The following is a 19,949-nucleotide window of genomic DNA, read 5'->3' on the forward strand; positions in this document are numbered from 1 at the left end:
ACATAAAATTCAAGGCAGCATGTTTGTACCATGCATCCTCAGTCAACAAATAACGTCCTCTTCCTCTGTGGACTCTGAGGCTGTCACTGAAAAACAAGAAAAGTCACTTTCTTGTATTTTGACACAGGCCTGTTTACACTCGTGTATGTCATTTTTAATTGGGTAACATCTATTTTGATAGTTAATATTTCTACCTTGTAATTGTTACTTTGTTTTCTTTTCATTTGCTAAATCTCTTCAGGTGAGGTTTTGAGATAAGCCCTCGTGGTGGAATTGGAATGGAATTGCTTTTTTTTTTTTTTCTATTTGAATCTTTTTGTTGTAAATAAACAAAACTAATCACGACAGGCAGTCAGTTTGGTCCATGCTCCAAAAAGTTGTTTACAGTAGAGAAGGTAACCATGTGTCTCTGTGGTGTCATAAAGCGTATCATTTGGTTTCACAGTTAAAGTAAGGTGACTCAGTGTGAAGAGAACAAACGTGCTCAGCTTCATGCAGTGTTGGTCGTGGGCTTTTTGGACACTCCAACAGGAAATAATGGAATCGAGCAGATTTTGTCGCCTTAATACAGCAAACTTCCTTTTACTGTCTTAAACGTTGATTTTTGACCAGAAAATAAAAGGACTACAAACAGATGTAATAAACCCCCTCCACCTCTTCACTGCACAGCTGGAGACTGAAGTGTGCAACGTTATAACCTGCAGCCTCCCACTGTCATGACCAGGCATCACAAGTCAATCGTGCATTATTGTCTGCTCTGTACAAGACAATAGCTAATAAACATCGACTGTGAGAGCTGATTGTGATTGGTTAAAGACGTAGACCGCTGGCCAGAGGTATGGAAGAGAGACCCATTACAAACTAGAAGGCAATAAAGTGAGCTCATTTGGCGCTAACAGCCTGAGCACCCTCAGAGATGGGTCCCCTGCTGGAGATTTGGGTCGATGGAGGAGCAGTAATTACACTTCTGTCTAAGTGTCTTAATGTGACTGCGTTCATTGTTTACTTTTCCGTCTCTTGGAAAACACTGACTGACGGATCTTTTTCATTTCCAATCAAATCTGTGGGTGTTTGTGTTTCGCACCATGCGTGTGTGTGTGTTTCTTTCTCTGTACCAGAGTAATGAGCACGAAGACTTTCTCAGTGTCACACAATTTGTTTTCACTCTGCAGGGGCTTTTTTTTTTTTTTTTAAGTTTAGTTCCATGTTTTTAAAATAAGTCGATTTATTATTGTCAAACTTTTTTTCTAAATGGAAAATGAGCTTGTAGAGCCATAGATCCCCATCATTTAGAGGCGTTAGTGTGAATCAAAAAATAAATAAAAAAATCAAGGCTATAACTTTTTTTCTGTCAGCACAATTCACGATACGATTCTCTCAGGATTTATTTTGAGAATCGGGAGGTGATCGGAGCTTCTCGCTGTGGTGTCCATTAAATGCTGCATCATGTCGGATGTACTTTTTGTGAAGTTTTCCGTCTTGTTGCAGTATTTGTACACAGTTTATGACTTCTCAGCTCGTTCATTTTCTGTCTTGGGAAGCGAATACGCTCCCACTGTCATGATCACGCCTGCTTATTACGATCAAGCTCCTCTGCTCTACAGCTGCTGACGCTCATCATATTACTGCCATTCATTTCTCAGAGCACCGATTCGAACCATGACACCTTTTAATCGATTTTTAACTGCGTCACGATTACTCTGTACATCCCTCCTCAAGTAGTGTGGCCGATCCTTACCTCTTAATAAATATCCTGTACTTTAGCCTCAAAGCGTTCAGTTCTGGTTGAGCAACGCCACACCGCTGTGAACGGGCTGCTTATTCGACAGTAGAATGAACTTTCTCCTCAGCTCTCCCCACTAAACATCACCTCAGCCCTCACCTCCTTAACCCGCCCGCAGTTTCCTCCATCCCCGCCGTGATGAAGAGTTTCAGAGGCAGCAGCTCGGTGTTTGCTGCCCATCAGTCAGCCGGGCTTCACTGTGGCTCTGGGAGGGATTACGGGGCATTCATGCGGCTTCACATGGTGAGCCACAGCCCGTCTGATCAGAGAGGCACTCGCCTATCTCCCCACCTCACCCCGGGGCCCGTGATTTCACAGGGATTAACGCACAAAGTTGCCTAATCTCTTCTTCCACTCTCTTTCTATTGATGGCCATCACAAACTGGACACACATACATCTGCACTCTCTCTCACGCACACACACACACAGACACACACACACACACACAGATAAAAATGGAGTAAGGCAAAGACAATATTGTTGAATAACTTGCAGAAATAAAATAAATCCAAATTGTGCACTTATAATATTCATCGTTTGCCTGGGAACTTCCCAGTTCATGGTTTTCATTTCAGCTAATTCAGTTTTCTGCAGATAGCTGCATGAAAATGTTCCACATTTCAGATAATGGGGCTAATTTACTCCCTTAGTGAGCATGAGATATGATTGAAAAACAGTCCCAAGCCTTTGCATGAGGTACAATGATTGAGTTAGGACATGGTTAGCCTTGTTTTATATTTTTATGCAAAATCATTGAATAGATTTTTGAACCTGGCACGTGCATTATATCCACCTGATCCTCATTGGTCATCTGAACACACATGAAAGGATGCTTCAGTGGAGAAAAGTCATTTTGCAATTGATACTTATGTTTTCACTGATTTCTGACAAACAAAGAGTGCAGTATCTTAAAGGCAGGGTTGGTTATTTTCGAAAACTATTGCATGATTTTCAAAGTAGCATTCCCTCAGTGCTCCCTCTGCACCACCCCCTCCCCTCTGTGCTCCCTCAGAAGCCACGCCCCCTCACTTTCATGCACAAGCGGACCTCAGCTCATTGCTTGAAATGTGGAGAAACGACGTCGTCTCACGTCTCATTCAGCGTTAGGTAAATACTAAACTTTATCATAATACGTAATAAATATGTGACAATTTCACGATCTTACGACCAATGACAAACTCACAGTATGAACTCTGTCGTAGGTGATTTGCTTTGAGTGTGGACTCGTGCACGCAGCGGTTAGAGAACTAGCAGGGAGACAGGGAGGCGGTGATTGGTTCATCAGATCGGTACCTTGTGACAGACATTGGTCAAAGTTTTCATAGGCTCACGTCTGCTCACGAAGGATTTTCTTCCTTCTTTTTTTCAGATATCAGATATGTATCCAGAGAATATTACCAACCCTGCCTTTAAATATTTATTTTCTATTTTTCACAACAGAACTTCGTGTTAATACTGAAATGCTCTCATATTGACAGGTTTGTGTAAAAAACATCAATCTGAGATTTTCAGTGTGGACTCACACTGATGGACCGCGCTGCCCAAAAAGCATTTAAATAGGTAAAGAATATAAATGAGTTTAAGAAAATAGGACTTTTTGCAGTTTATTAAAAACATATTTTCAAAGTTTTCTTTAAAAATGATCACGATGCACCTTGAAGTGACATATTCCCCGAACTGGTAGAGCGAGATAAGAAAGATAAGTAACCTTAATGAAACATCTGCCAGATGTTCAGGACAAACAGAGGATCTAAAATTTCCCCTGACATCAGTGTATCAGACAAACAACAACAGAGCAAAACAATAATGGTTGAAGCAGCAATGTAAGTAAACAGGAATGCAACTCCTTAAGACTCTAAATCCCATCTGAACTCTGCGGATGTATTTGTGCGCACACACACACACACACACACACACACACACACACGCACACACACACAGGCAGCCAGGCTTCTTAGGATACATAAACACTTACATTAGCTATAAGAAGGCTGTCAGATGCCTAATTGCTAAATTTATGAACAGCTGCATTGTCTTTTTTTTAATCCTGTCTCTCAAAACAGTAAATAACTGCTGCCCCCATTAAGTGTTGGGAATACTTCAGACTGGTACCAAATGGCAGAACACAGACATCTAATTCAATCAGAAAGCCCCAGGGCGGTCAGCACGGCTAACTACATCAACAGCTAAGCATCTTGATTTTATCAGAATTATAGAAAATGACAAGTGAACTCGACGTGAACCAGAGAGTCGGGGTGGAATCCTCGTATTGGCATTTCTTAATCTAAGCAGGGCGGTGCCAGAAAAATCAATACATTTCATCCATGCAACTTTTTTTCTGCTGTTTTCTCCCCATGTGTCTGAAGAGAACGACTCCAGATAGCACAATAAAACACACACACACACACACACACACACACACACACACACACACACACACACACACACACACACACACACACACACACACACACACACACACACACACACACACACACACACACACACACACACACACACACACACACACACACACACACACACACACACACACACACTCTATGTACACAGAGCCAATTCCGTCTCAGCTTCTTCTTCTTATCTTTATTCATCATTCTTTATATGACTATCATTATTCCAAATTTGAGGATCTTTTGTCGAGTACTCCATTAAAAACAAGACAATGTACTAAAACACAACTTCAACATCTTGCTGGTTTGTTAAATTTAGTAACAGAATCATTAATCCTCAACCAAGGGGGTCACAGTAATGCATATACAGTAATTGTATACAGTTAACCCTTAAAAGCATGAAGTCACAGACTGTGTCAGGTCCAGTTCTAGATTAAAATGATTTCGGGAGCTTCTGAGATTAAAGGAGGTGCAGAGTAGTGCAGGTGTTAATAGGCCTGCACGACAGATCATGTGCACTTCATCACCATCATATTATGGATGTGATAAACACGATCTGAGTCACTGTTGTCATTTGAAAGCCTTGATTACTCATTGTTGAAACATGATCATGATATTTTTGCTTCCCTTTATTTGTGGGGGCAGAAATTTAAAATTAGTGTGCAAAGCATCTTTTTGCACCCTCGTAGAACCGGAACTTTAACCTGCATGCTTTCTAATGTCCAGCAGGGGGGGACACAACTGGTTGAAAACAGAAAATGAAGGGCCGGATTCACAAAAAAGATTGCGCTGCCTGTCCGCTGCTAAACCATTGCAAAAGCATCAAAATGACAACGTCTCATTCAGACGCATCTTTGTGTAAAGAAGCTGTTTGCACAAATTTAAAATAAACATTTTAAGTTATTTAAATGTGAATGTTTGGTCTGATGGCGGCACCAGGAAATGTATGTTTGCCTAGTACTAACCAATGGATGAAGACTTTGTCCATCTCGATGTTTTAAGCAGTTGTAGCTCTACAGTTTTTTTTACCTCAGAGTAAATCAAGAAAATATAAAATGACTAAATCCTTTACAGAGTACTGACTCGTTATACATCTTATTCTCAATATTCTTCTGTTATTTAGACAGCAGCACCAAGGACAATATGCCTGCTGGTTGTTTTTGCGACATCGGTATCAAACCGGACGAACACATTTACTAACACGAGTATGTTACTAGCTTACCACGCACTTTCGCTCTGTGTTTCTTTCTCCATTAACATTTCTCTTGATAAGAATTTACATCTGTCTAAACCCTTATCATATCACTCTATTAGCTTTTGTTTGATATCAATAATTAACAACAGCATAAAAGCTTGTTTTGAACTGACAACCTGTGTGGGTTTCCTACCTTGTGCCGCCCTGGACAGGCGCTGGTTTGTGATACAAACAAAGAGATATGTGGAGACATATCAGAGCAGGAAAGGAAACCTGGACAAAAAGGAAAAAGTCACAGGAACTATTTTCTGTTGCAAACAAACTTACTTGTCATCAGGTGCTATTACACCTCCCATTCTCATCTGTTGGACTGAGTCCGTGCGGCATAACCAAGGTGCTGACAGGAGCTGATTGCTTCAATACGTCTCGCGGCCCCAGAGGAAGGGTCACCCAGAGGACAAGTATGCAGAAGGGCCTTCCTGAGGGCCAATAGTGACCCGGACTAGAGCCAGCCCAGAGGATGGCTAACATCCACTCACCCCCACCTCGACTCTGAACCTTTCCCTCTGCTCCTTCTCCTCCTCCCAGGCTGGCTTACCTACAAATCCTCAGGTCCTTGAAGGTACTTGTTAAAGTTGTTTCTGATCAAAATAACACTATGGGTGTGGAGCTACAAACTTCGAACTGTACATTCAAGCTACCAAAGGCTTTTCAAGACACATTGTTGAGATAGCTTCAGTAGCTTTTTTTCCTAAAAAATTAAATATAGACTTATACTAAAATAGAGCTGCTCAATCATTACTTATGGGCCTCTGTTTTGTTCTGTTTGGTAGGAATTTCTGGGTGGGGACAGGAAGTATTTCCCCCAGCCAATGACAGCACACAGTTGGGTGTGGGAGCAGATACAATTCAGCGATTGGACGGCACTCAAACCGGCAAATATGACAAACGCAGATCGTAAAGCAAAGAAGAGAAAATATGAACATAGTAAAGGGGGGGGGGACCCCAGAGCAAATAAATCTGAGTCCAAAATAAGGGTGAACCTTGAGTTGGTTTTTACCAGCGGACGCAGAGTTGATACAATTCTTTATTTAGCACTTCAGTCCAAAGGGACGTACAGCATGTCAGAGACTAATACTTTCTGTTTGACAGATACAGGCCAGACACCAGTGTTTAGTCTGAGCTCTAAATTATTGGCTTTGCCTTTAAAATAAATGGAATATTCTCAACTAGCTTGCAGCGTAGGTACAGGGAGTAAACAGGAGGAAGGGCACAGATTGTGTTTACAAGCTGCATCTAATATTTCTGCACACTCTACTTTTAATGGGTTTGCAGACAACAGCTTACTCCATTTTAAAGTGCAATGAAAATGTTTTGAGGGTTGATTTATAGAAAGGTTCAATTGGAATCTCTGTTGACTGATATACATACAGTATGTACATCTTTCTTTTTCTTGCTTAAAGACCCACCACCATGTTTCCAAACAGTCACTCTTTGATGGCAGAGTGAAAAATGCTTTGGTTGTTTCCCAGAAAAAAAGAAAAAGGATGAGTTAGTAACAATGGAGAAGATTACACTAGAAGTTCAAACATGTGGAATCGGCCAAAAACTCCTCTGCCCAATGCAACCAAACCCGGGGGGTTATGGTCATGTGATTACTGCCACATTTTCAATCCAAATGTTCCCACTATTGAAACAGGAAAACGAAATCTGGTTGTTGTGGCTCTTTCCAAACTTCTAGGGACAGTCTCATAGATTCTCTGTTAGAGGTCTCTCCTTCAAGAGCGGGCTCGGGTCACAGGGTCACATCTTCTGCCTGAGGCGTCAGGAGTCCTTCAGAGGGAGCGTAAAGACAGGGGATGAAGGCACTTATTATCTCGACAGAGAGGAAATAGCTCGACTGTTCAGGGAAGGTCTTTCACTGATGTTTAAAAACTATGAAACATCTGCGTTGATCAACCATGCACTCTATCATCCCTTGGTGTTCTGTTTCCTTGCCGTTACTCATTGAAATGTATTCATGCCTTTTTCTAAATGATGCTGAACCAGTGTAGAACAATGATTCTGTGAGTGAAAGCATCCATCTGTCTCTGAGCTGTTTGTTCTCTGTCTGTCTTTTGTCTGTTTCCGCTCCATACATCCAGCGGTTGTTAATCAGTCGTGGAGCTCTACAGCGCTGCAGCCGCCGCACCAGCCGCTCCGCAGAACCCAGGAGTATGTGGCTTAGCGCCTTTCAAAGACAGCCTGCCTGCATGGGCACAAACACACACAGCCAACCCCGGCTCCCTGTATGAGAGAACAGCCTTCACACATAAACAACCTTTTGTTCACGCTCTCCACCAGAAACAGAAAGGCTCCACAGTCTGCTGGCCTTCCCCCAAGACAAACTCACTCGATTAGAGGGATCTGTTCACGGCTGTGTGTGCTGGTGGAGCCCGGGAACCTACAGCCAAGAACCAAATGGAGACATTGAAGACAGCTGCTTCCATGTGACGCCTCATCTCTGCAGACTCCAACATACCAACCAGCGTCCTGCACCGCAAGCTGAGTCTGCTCAGGCTAATGTAATTGATGAGCTAGCTGCTAAGTTGTGACCAGAGGCTAAATTTAGCCCTGTGGCTACATACAGAGGGATAGACCGAGACAGACACACAACAAACACAACCACTCAGTGTGTACACCGCAGCGTGACGGATCACTGCTCTGACAGCAGGGCTCACGGTGTCTGTGGGAACCAAGTGTGACCTGACCATATGATGAGGGACGATATCAACAATCATCACTAATGTTAGCATACAGAAGTTTCATTGTTTTTTCAGAATAAAAGGGAAAGACAGTTAACTTTTGTTAGAAATAAAATCTGGATTTGAAAATATTCTGAGATCATGCAGGACTGGATTGGTTATCTTATTTTTATCACATTTTTTTAGAGACACATTTTACTGTTCATCAAAAGAGGCCGAACATTGCCACAAAAATTAAGAGAAAATTCCAAATTTGAGTTTCTATGTAGGAGGACGTTAAGCTGTAATGTATTCAAATCAGTTACCCTTCATTTATGTTCATAATGCATTTATTTGCATTTTTAAGGAATGAAAGACTGTTCTTGTTGGCAGATTAAAGCATACGTGGAATATATATGTTCTATGAAAATCTGGATTTGCAAAATGGTATGTCACAACTTCACACGTTTCAAACGTTTTGACATAATCTATGAGCACGTCATGGTACTTATCAAATCTATTTGTGGCGTCTTGGAACGTAATTATATCAACAGGATTAAGTCCAACATGCAAAACTGTAGAATGATCAAAGTGGATTATCCAACAGAAATGCATTTTTCTGCCATTTTGATTTTATTTGAGAGGACAATGGATCGAGTAGAAAACACAGGATGCCACAGAATGTCATTTTAGAAACTATTAAATCAAGAGTTACAGTTTATCGGTGGACTTTTTCATAATTGAAGAGAGATATTATTAACTCTAAGACCCACCAGTGCATTTCTTTCTGAATAGAAAAAAAACAGCTGCTTTAAAAACGACCTATCGGAACAATCATATATCTCAACTGAATCAATGTCTGGGAGTTTTTTCATCTTATGCTACGGTGCCATGTTCACACATCTCTGGAATAAATTGGTGAAATCCATTTTATTATTGCTGGGGGGGGGGGGGGGGGGGGGGGGGGGGGGGCTGAACTGGAATGATCTGAAACTTCTCCTCACCTGATTCATATTCAACCTTTATCCGTTTTAAACATGTAAGGGAACCCTTCCTTCAAATTGAAAACATCTTGTGATAGTGTGAATATTTCCTCTCTTCACGTCTGTATTTCAGAGCAGTTCGGCGTGTCGTGGAGATTCTGCGGCACATTCAGCTGAGTGAAGCTCATTGGCTCTCTCTATGAATGATGAGAGCAAACATTCGTCCAACTTATCTCTGACTGCAGACTTGGGCTCCATGCCTTATAATTGCAGGTTCATTCACACATCTCTCACACACCCACATTCAATGGATTCTTTGTGTGTAGCTTAGGAACACCACTCATTTTTTTCTCCGCCTCTCCGGGTCCAGATCAAATGAAACAGTGAAACAGTGTGAAAACTGGACTTTGCTCGCCACTTTGCTGCATTTATCGGGCTCTATTTGCATCCTTTCGAAAGAGTCTTATAAAAACCTCAGTTGCCGCTGGAGGATATACTTCATGTGATCTAAATCGTGAGCCTAGGCCATATATCAAAACGTTTGCATTCACTGCAGGGCAAAACCCTTAGTGCAGTAAAGCGTCCTATAGATGGGAACCAAATTTAGCTCTGGAAAGTTCACATTGGACTGTGTTTGACTCCTGCTTCTCCAGCTCCGCCCCCCCCCACAGCCCTTCCTGTGATGAAATCAACCCCACATGGATAGCCTGGGATCCCCCTCCTCCACTCCCGTACCACCCACCTCCACCATCTTTGAAGCGAGCCGCATCTCTGCCGGTCCTGTCGAACAATGAGATGCTCTCGGGCTGCTTTGTGCTGCGGGCCTCTCAATGCAAACACGGCTCTGAGAACTGCTTTTTCATTGTCTCATCTTCAAGGGGTAATAAATAAGAGGCTGGACAGCTAGACAAGCTGCTACAGGGCAGGAATAAGAATGCTGCTGTTAAAAAGGCCGGCTTTCAATCAAAGTCCATTCAAAGAATGGTGGGGCTTTTGTATGGACGCATGTTGTGCCTATTAATGAACATACAAAAGGAGCCATTTTCTTGATTTATAGGCGGCTACCATGGAGAATGCACTGTGACCACAGGCAGCGCAGGACATACGTTAAGATGTGCATTGAGATATTTAGTCTGTATTCTCTGACACACACAAAAGCATCACTTTAAAGTCTATACAGAAACAGATACATACAACATAAGAGTTTACAATCTCACTCAAATCTGAGTATCTTTAACTCGTTTTTTTATTTTTTTTTGAATGACATACTGTGGATTACTGTTTTGATATTTGAGTCCTGTATTTCGGCAAACTAGTTAAACTGGGAAGCAAAAATGAACTTTAGATTTTTGGTCGTTCCCTTTCCTGGTGGACGCTTCAAGAATATATCACAAGGCAGCCAAGTCCTGAAACATGCCTCAGTTTGTTGTCTGTTTCGTAATGGGATCAGGATGAACGACATTAACAACATGCTGCATCAAAGAAGATTTGAAACAACAGAATGGGATCATACACATATTTATATTGACTTTTACTTTTGACTATTAAAAACATTCAGTACAAATCGGCTCACTTTTAAGAGACTATCTTTTTGCATGGTTGTCATCCATTTTCTCAGTTCAAACACTTTGAATCATGTGCTCAGCCTTCTCACATACACACTCCTGAAAACTGTGTGGAGGGGGGGACAAGACGTGATGTACAAAGAACAACGCTGAAATGTGGGTGGAGCGACCTCGACTGGAGCTATGACATCAATATTTACAAACATTTAGGTGATCTGTGGCGAGCAAATCATAATGAAGCAGCTTTATCACATGCACACAGATCACACTTGTCCCACACAGGCTGCAGGACAGCAACTTGTCTTAACACCGACCTGCTTAGGGGTGTGATTTTTTATTTTTTTTTAATGATTAAAATCACACTGATCGGATTGTGCAAGTTCTTCAGGAACTTCAAACCCAATTTCAGAAAGTTAACCAAAACAAAATTGCAAATATATCATATTTGGATTTGATCTAATTGTAATGACTCTAAAATGCTTTCTGTGACACGCACGCGATTATAAACAACATTGCTACAAGGCTTGTGTTGATTTGACTTTCCAGAGGATTTAAGCAATTTGTTTGTAGCCTAAGAAGTTCATGCATCTTCCAGGAGAGGAATCGAAAATGAGTTTGGATTCAGTCCCAGCAACAACCTCTTCCCTGTTATCGAGCAGATCCTCATCACACAGACACAAAAAGGCCCCGCGGTCTGCCTACAGGAGGAAGGCACAGAAACCATATCAATAAACTACAGTAAGCCCTGCAATCAACACAGCTCACATCGCATGTTGCTTATTGCTTTGGGGGAAGTCAAAAACCATAAGATGCACTTCCAAAGTGAAGATTCCCAAATGTTCCCCCCTCACTGGCTGTTATCAGTCATGGATCGACATCGTTTGGCTCCTGTCAGAGAGGAGACGAGGGCTGAAACCTCTCGACAACTCCAGAAATGAAGCGGATTGATGGTGGGCTCGAGGTAAAGAGTCAGGCAGACTGAGCTGCTCATTAAACAGCTCCAGATGTGTGCCAGATGTCTGGAGTTCACTCCCATTAAAAAAAAGGAACCATTAAACCCCCCCCCCCTTCCCACCATGGCCAGTGTGATGGCAGTGGGTAAGTGGTGTAGCTCGCAGCAGCTCGGGCACCTTTCCAAAGCTGAGACAAACTGTATATCAGGTCATAAACACAATTTCAGTGTATGTGTGGAATGTGCAGCAGCATGTATGTATAGGATTCTCCAAGCGCTACATAGGGGGAGGCGTATGTGTGTGTGTGTGTTTGGGGGGGGGGGACTCCTAGCAGAGTGAACTATGGTTGAACTGCAGGAGGGAGTGCACAGAGAGGTTGAAAACAGTGGGGGTAAAAGAAACTCCCAGCCCCTTCTACAATCAGTCATACAGGCCGACTATGTTCTCGTTTGCAGACATTCCTCTGCATTGTCGATGACCAGTAATCTTTCTCTGACTTTTTTTTTGTTTTTGTCTTTGTTCTCATCACACTCAGCCGTCGGTGAATGAAGAATGAAGCACCACCTCTCTCTCTCTCTCTCTCTCTCTCTCTCTCTCTCTCTCACAGACAGCTCATCAAAACGCACACCGTGTTCGGTTAAAGCTCGGAACCTGTTCAAATAAAAACCTTTAGGTGTAAACAGGACGAGATGCAACTCTCGCTCCCCTCATCTTCTTCGCGGAGCGGCCGGAGACTTTCGCTCCATTCATTCAGCAGCCACTTGAGTGCACATTGATTTTCAATCCAGAGGGTTAGCACATGGTGTAATGAGAGACGTCTGCATTATTCATACTTTGCCAGGGCTAGAAACCACGAGTGACCCAAATACCCTGCTATGGATTCTAAAATAACAACAGGGAAACACTGACAGACAGTCTGCAGATTTAAAATGAGCGAGGCAGACAAAGAAGGAGACGGGAGAGAGGAGGAGGAGGATAAATCTGGAGGATAAAAAAAGATGAAAGTGGAAGTGTGTGAGTGTGCGTTTCCTGAGTTGGAGAGGGAACCAGACTCTTTTAGGAAGAGTTCCTGTGCAGACATGAAGCATCAGTCTGATTTTACACTGACAGGATGTCCGCATTAAGCAAAGAATGTGTGTTTGGCATGTATCTAAACCAACATGTGCACTTGTGATAAAAGCAGATTTTTACCAAGCACATCTCGCTCCCCCAACCTATTCATCCCACTTTGGGAACGTCTTCGGCTTTCACCTCTTTTCTCGTTAGGGTTCTCCGACACCCAACTTTTTTTTTTTTTTGTCAGCTCTAATCTAATTTGCTCCCATCCTTGAGTGACAGATCCCTTCTGACACTTTAAACTCTCCTCACCGTCTCGTTGAATCTGGGTGTCTACTTGAATCATCCCCGACACTTCCAGCGCCTACGTGGAGCCTTTTTAGAACCGTTTAATGCGGAGTGGGAGTGGGTAACAAAAACGTTCAAATGAAACGTATCATCGGGAGCCTTTCCTCGGACCGCTTCCTTCTCACTCACACTCCAGCACTGAGTGAACTCCGTCTGACGTCACACACACACACAGATGGATTAAGTTGTCATGCTATTATTCAGTAATATAACAAAAGAAGCCAAGAACACATAACTACATCTTCTACTTTATATTTGTTGATCCCTGCTCAACACCGTTGCTCGTGTCCATCTCTCTGTGAGGGAGGAGGGCAGACGAGTTGGCAGAAGTGAGTGACCCTGACTGATAGATATCAGGTTTAAACAAAAGGTTTCTACTCACAGCACTTCTACGCCACATGTCACTCCTGCACATTCACACACTGATGGTAGAGGCTGCTGTTCAGTGAGTCCATCAGAACTAACTCACCTGTTCATACAAATTCAAACGCAGACAAAAAGTGTTTTGCCCAAGGACATGTCAGACGTGAGGAGCTGGGGCTCGAACCCTCGTCCTTTCGGTTAAAATATGACGGCGACTCTACAAACTGAGCCAGAGCCGGCCCTCTAATAAAGAAGAGCTGTAAAACATAAAGCTGTATACCAGGTCTCTTTAAGAGTATTGTGATTGGTGGTGGAATCGGTTCCAATACAAGAAGCGCCAGCTGAAATCTTGCCTATAGAGCGCCAAGCACGATTCAATCTGATGTTTATAAGAGGTTTATTTTTCCTCTTAATATGAAACAATTTACAGTCAAATAAACACGTACTGTTTTCAAGACTTACTAAGGTCCTGATTATAATGTTCACTTTTTAAATACTGTATTACTCCCTGAGGGAAACTCTGCTTTACACACATGCACAAACAGGATCTGTGGACGTGCATTAGGGGAAAGATGTCAGAGTGGGGCTGCTTCACAAGGAGCCCGGAGCTGTTGGGGGTCCGATGCCTTGCTTAAGGGCACCTGGGTAGAATTCAAAACATTTCCCTGCACTTCACCAGCTACCAGAACTGGAAACCTTTCTGTTCCCAACCAAAGTCCCTATAACTCACTTAACAGTGTTTCCATATTTGCAGGTGACATGACAGATTGATAAAGCTTCTGCCACTCCAAACAATGAAGGGTGTGTGGAGGCCTTACAGTCTCGATACAGTTGTTTGGTCCACAACACGGTTTGATCGACAGCTTTCACACCAGCGCAAATGAAGCGCACTAACTACAGTAGGTAAACAAGTCAAGTTTGTTTTCACCAAAGCACACAGGTTACAGGTGTGAAAACACCCCGAGAGGTTTCTTGTTTTTCTACTTTGAGGGAGAATAATATTCAAGGAAATCTGTTGAGAGAGCAAATTTGATACAATAATAATAAAAACAAACAAAAGGACAAACAGGCATCAATTTTCTCTGATGTGTTGAAATCCTGTCGTGCTTTAAGAGGAATAGCTGCAGTGTGAATTGAATCTTCTAAAGTAATGTGTTAATTTGTGCGTTTGATGACAGTATTTCCTTTGTCTTCCTTCCTTTTTATCTCACACATTCATGCACACACACGGTTGTTGACTGGGACACCCGCGTTCCCCGGAGGTTTTCTGATGTTTCCAGAGGAGTTCAGCTTCCTTTGAGATTCCCCCAGTGGAGACAGCGGGCGGCAGGCAGGGCGGACCCGACCGCTGACCCAACAACAGCGAGTGTTTGAGTGTGTCCCCGGGGGGCGCCGCGACAACTCTGATCATGTGTGTGAATCCACAAATCACGCTGAACAGCAGCGCTCATTACCTTTCCGTTTGTTTCATCTGCGGCTCCCCGGGTGTCTAAAGTTCAGATGTGATCAGATATTTGTGTTTCAAGCAGCCTGGCATTTTCATTCCTTTGTCTGTAATGTTGTGAATTAAAACCGTCTCTGTTTTTATGTTCCACACACCAAAGGAGGATCAAGGGGAAGACGGCATCTGTATTCTTTTCATCTACTTTTTGTTTTTGTTGTCTTCCTCTTATAGAGCGCTGCATATTTCACACACAACATCCTGCTCTAGTCAAAACAGGAGCTCATATAAATGTATAGATGATCTCTCTTTCAACGGCAAGAACTGATGAACAACGTGGTTTTTACTTCCAGCATATAAATGCAATCAAAAGTCAAACGTTTGTCTCCTGGAGATGGAGGAATGATGGTTTGTGGAGGGAAATGACTCTTTAAATAAACCTGAAGTAGTTATACGTTGGGACTTTGTCTGGTCTGCTTTGGCGCCCACAAAAGGTCCCCAAGTGCAACTGCACATTCGTAAGATACACAAAGTGTTGTTACACCGCCCCCTCTATGACACCATGTATCCATCCCAAAGATGTTGTGGGAAGCCAAAGAAGCGACTGAAGCATCATCGGTGTTTACATGTGGAGTGTGTGTAAACAGTACTATGTCTATGGGCTGTGGCTAAACTGAAGACAGTAAAGTATTACGCTAATGGAGATACGTTTGTAAGAATCCACACTTAAATATCAACAGGGAAAGATGGAAAAAACAGTGTGAGGATTATTTTAAGCTTTTTATGTCTTTATTTATGGATCGGAAAGTGGAGCGGGAATCTTGGGGGTGAGGAGCCACAGGCCGGGTACGAACCCGAGCCGCCCGCATGGAAGAACACAGCCTTTTGCACATCAGAGTTATTGTACTATTAAAATGACTATAACTAGTTATTTTAAGGTGGAAAAGTTACATGAAATAAAACAGGTTGTTCTCAATCACTGTTTGTACTGAGGGTACAATGAAACAGATGCAAAAAAGAAACTCATGCACCAGGGTACGTCAAAGGATGAGTTTGAAAAAGACATCGATGCTTCAAAAGAATTTATACATGGAACTTGGAGCAGATGCTAAATGGAACCTGAAAACAGACCGACACCGTTTCGTGCATCTCTCAGGGAAAATTGTGTAAAAAAAAGTGTTACTAATTGTTAGAAAGATACGTGGGTCTTAGATTTTCTAATTTGATTCTGAATTCACATTTTTCATTTGGTTTGAGAGTCTACAGTAAATAACACGTTGGACACAATCAAGACAGAAATATCTGACATTGGAATCTCTCTGCTCACTCTGAGTTTTGTGTATTTACATTTCAGAGTTGAGCCGTTAAAAAAAGCTGCACACCTGAGCTCTGCACCGGGAGAGGAGTCCCCCATGGGTGAAGCTGCCTGCTGGTGTTCATGTCAGAACAGATTTTTGGAAGGATGGCAGAGGAGAGATGTGAGAGGGAGGAGACGAGTGTGAGGGATGTATATGTGGAGCTGGAAGTTGAAAACAGCAGAGCTCAGGCTTAGGCAACACAAACAAGAATGTGTCAGAATATTTCTACACGAGCAGGAGACACCGGGGGGACAGTTACAGTGAGGAGGTAACGCTGCTTTTTGCATCACTCACTGTCGACTGAGATTTTTTATCATCATGTTCTATCCGACCTCAAGAGGGATTTAGAGTGCAAAGTAGCATTATTCAAAACAACTTGATTCCTAACGTTCAGAAAATATTTTGAAAAACACAAACACTCAGCAGCAGATGCTCAGTCTGTAAGGATTTAGTTTGGGAAGTGGAGAGTCATTAGTTCATGTAGCCCTCAGCCCACTCTGACGTCTCTCCTGTAGTTCATGTCCACAGGTCCGTGTTTGTGCACGTGTGTATTCAGGCCTGTAAATCTGTATTTCCCATCAGGGATCAATCAAGTATGTCAAATAAGAAAAAAAGTTTGGAGTGAATTTGGGAGCTTAAAGGACTCAAAAGGAACAATATGATAACCAAACACAGTCACACTCAAAGCTGCAGAGACATTATTATCTTATTATTAGTGGGTGGTTGTGGCTCAGTTGGTAGAGTCGGTCATCTCTCAATCAGAGAGGTTGAGGGTTCGACCCCCAGCTCCTGCAGCAACATGTCCGATGGGCCCTGAGTTACTCCTGATGTTTCAGCGGCGGAGTATGCATGTGTACGAATGTGATGACTTCTGATGATCACATTGACTCTGGTGTTACATGCAGTGTTAATGTTCTCTGAGTACTCAGAAGAATAAAAACGGGTATACAAGCTCAAGTCCATTTAGCATATTCTGGTATGAGTAGAAATGAAAAACGTTGAAACAGGAATTCATCCAAATAAAAAGTCGAAGATGAGCTCAGAATAAGACTCAAACTCAATCCTTTCAACCTGCTCCACAAAACTTGCTGAAATATAATATCACACTCTCTCCTGCGCTGACACTGAAGTTGCTAAAATCAGTAAGGAGACAAACAAAGACCAGACCGGATGTTTGCCGCAGGGGGGTTAGAAATGTGTTTTCAGAAAGAATGCAGCATGGACACTTACCGACAGGCGAGGGAGTGCTGCCGCTGCTGGACGGCTGCTGGATCTGCAGCCTTTGGGGAGACGGTGGCGGGAGTTGTGGCAGGGAGCTGATGATCGAGGGGAACAGGAAGGGATACACCCCGGGTGTGTAGCGCCTCATCTGGACCAGAGGAGGACTGCTGCGGGGCTGGGCGCGGCTGGCGGTCTTCATCACAGCGATGGGCGGAGGGTGCACTGAGCACTGAGCGAGCTGAGGTTTGGCGTGGCTGGGAGGCCATCGGGTGAACCCTGGCTGTGGTTAGTGTGTCTGGAGCGGGTGTGGTACCACCTCAGCACTCCAGAGATGCATGGTGGCCGAGTTTACCAAGTCAGAGGCTGCGCTCGTCGACACTGTAACACAGACACACGGTGAGCGGTTATCTCTGTCGCTCTTTGAACAGAAGGTGATGACTGAACGTGTGCATGAATGGAAATCAACCAAAGTTCTTACACCAGAGTGAGTGGAAGGATTTTTACCAGGTGCATCTCTTCTTGCTAACATGTCACTGAACTTTAAAATCTGTATGCGTAGTTTAGCTGTAGTACCTAAATGAACTCAACTGTAGGTCTATTTGATGCCAAATGCACATTTTGTTTTGCTGTGCTTTAAATAAATCTTTGGATACTTGAATTTTCTCTGAAGGTTAATCACATGATGTTAATTAAGTAGCCAGTGTTAATTACCACTCTCTGTTGAGACGTGCAGACATGACTCGCCGTGAGCAGATGTTACATGTCCCTTAAGTTACCACTGCAAAGATTCAGCTGTTCAAAGGGGGCTGTTGGTTAACACACAGGGGGAAGGGAAGCAGAGTGTCCAGGCCAAGACAGGCAGCAGCACAGAGTTACACACAAACAACAAGCAAACACAAAAATACACCATTAGGCTTTAAAATCATCCACAAACAACATCAGGTAGAACATCTACAGCCAGATGTGTCTTTTGACTTTCCTTCCTAAAATCCTCAGACGATAGGAATTTATTCCGTTTCGGCTCTTTTTGTAACTCACTCCAAGTACAGGGAGCAGAAAAGTTAGACGCCTTTTTCCCCCGGTATGAAAAGGTCCTGAGATCGAAGATTGTAGGTCCCTTTACTCGTCTGACTAAAGAAAGGTCTGAAGGAAGCAGACCTCAGATTAGAGTACGCCAGAGTTTAACTCTGCAACACGTTCATCCAACAAACAGTGACGAGTGAGGGATTTATAATTAGAGATAAACCTCAGAGCTCTGTGATACACGATATCCACAGCATGTCCACTTTGTGAGCAGGCGTGGATGTAAAAAAACAGCTTATCCAAAATAAAAAAGGGCCCTATGTTTGTAAGTGGACTGCTGTAAAAAAAAAAAAAAGTAGTTAGTGCCCTTTAAGGCTCAACCTGTGAGACATCATCTACTCCTCTTCTCAGTCTGAAGTATTCTGGGGGAAAAAAAAAAAGTCAAACTTTTTCGGAGGCAGATGACTTATTTATTTGGACTAAGTAACACCAAATAGAGAACGTTATAATCTGCATGTAGAGATGAAGGTGCAAACAGAGTTGTTTAAGTGACTTAAAATGTTAAAGTGAATGGAGGAGGGAGACGGATTCTCCAGAGAATACCGTCTGACGTGTTTATACTGCAGCTTCTCTGCTGTTACTCATCCGCAGCATCTCTGCATCTCTAAAGAAAACCTTTCTTGCTTCATTGAGGGGAGAAACAAGAGGCAGCAGTGCAGTGTGAGAATAATTCATGAGGTTTAATTTAGAAATGTAGCTGGCGCTGCTGTAGCTGATAGAAACCTGATAACAACAGGCACCGAGCACGAGCGGAATAAAAATAGCCAGACATTAAAAACAACAAGTTAGAGAAGTGACAGTTTGATGGAGCTGCTCACGTGTGCTCCTGCAGCAGCTGCTGACAGCTAGTGTTACTGTAGAGCATTGTGATACGAGTGTAATGCATTACATGTGAAGTACTGGAAAATTAGGAATCGTTGTCTGATATAACGCATTGAAGCGTGCATGAAAGTTTAACAGAGTTGCTTACTTCAGAACATTTCTTCGCTATTGAACTGGGAATTGCAGCTGTGTCGTGTAAAGTTTTGCATTATTCAGCGGACATATTTTCGGCTTTTCATCCAGGAAATCTTATTTTTGGCATGATTATGCTGCACAAAACTGTACTTCTTCTGAATTGTGCATTTTACTGCTTTCATCTGTACACGTGTTCCTGGTTAAAGCTCTATGAGGGTTATTTGTATTCATATACTCACTTGTGTTACCTATCCATTTCTTTACGATCACACAATCCTTGGAAACTGTTTTCAGAGATAAAACCAAAACGAAAAAACATCTTAAAAAGGATCTTTGGACTTATGATAAAACTTTATTAACGAAGAGAGAAAGGAAATGTGGGGAAGAGAGAGCGAGAGAGAGGTGACATGCAGCACTCACAAAGGGTCGGATTCGAACCCATGGCCGCTGTGACAAGGACTGTCACTATAGCCGCTGTACATGGAGCGCACAATATAACCTGCAGGCG

The 19,949-nt window shown here is 42.8% G+C and overlaps 1 protein-coding gene across 3 annotated transcripts in view; it reads right to left on the reverse strand.

The window, feature by feature from the left end:
• Positions 1-19,949, reverse strand: part of LOC306839700 (retinoic acid receptor beta-like) — a 163,630-nt gene that overhangs the window by 75,825 nt on the left and 67,856 nt on the right. For all 3 annotated transcript variants that reach the window (XM_079368538.1, XM_079368537.1, XM_079368536.1), the window contains exon 2: positions 17,411-17,779. In XM_079368538.1, the coding sequence (XP_079224664.1) occupies positions 17,411-17,600 (190 nt within the window). In that variant the 5' untranslated portion in view covers positions 17,601-17,779. The remainder of the gene's footprint in view (positions 1-17,410; positions 17,780-19,949) is intronic.

Source organism: Symphodus melops, assembly GCF_947650265.1.
Source record: "Symphodus melops genome assembly, chromosome: 18".
Lineage (NCBI taxonomy): Eukaryota > Metazoa > Chordata > Actinopteri > Labriformes > Labridae > Symphodus > Symphodus melops.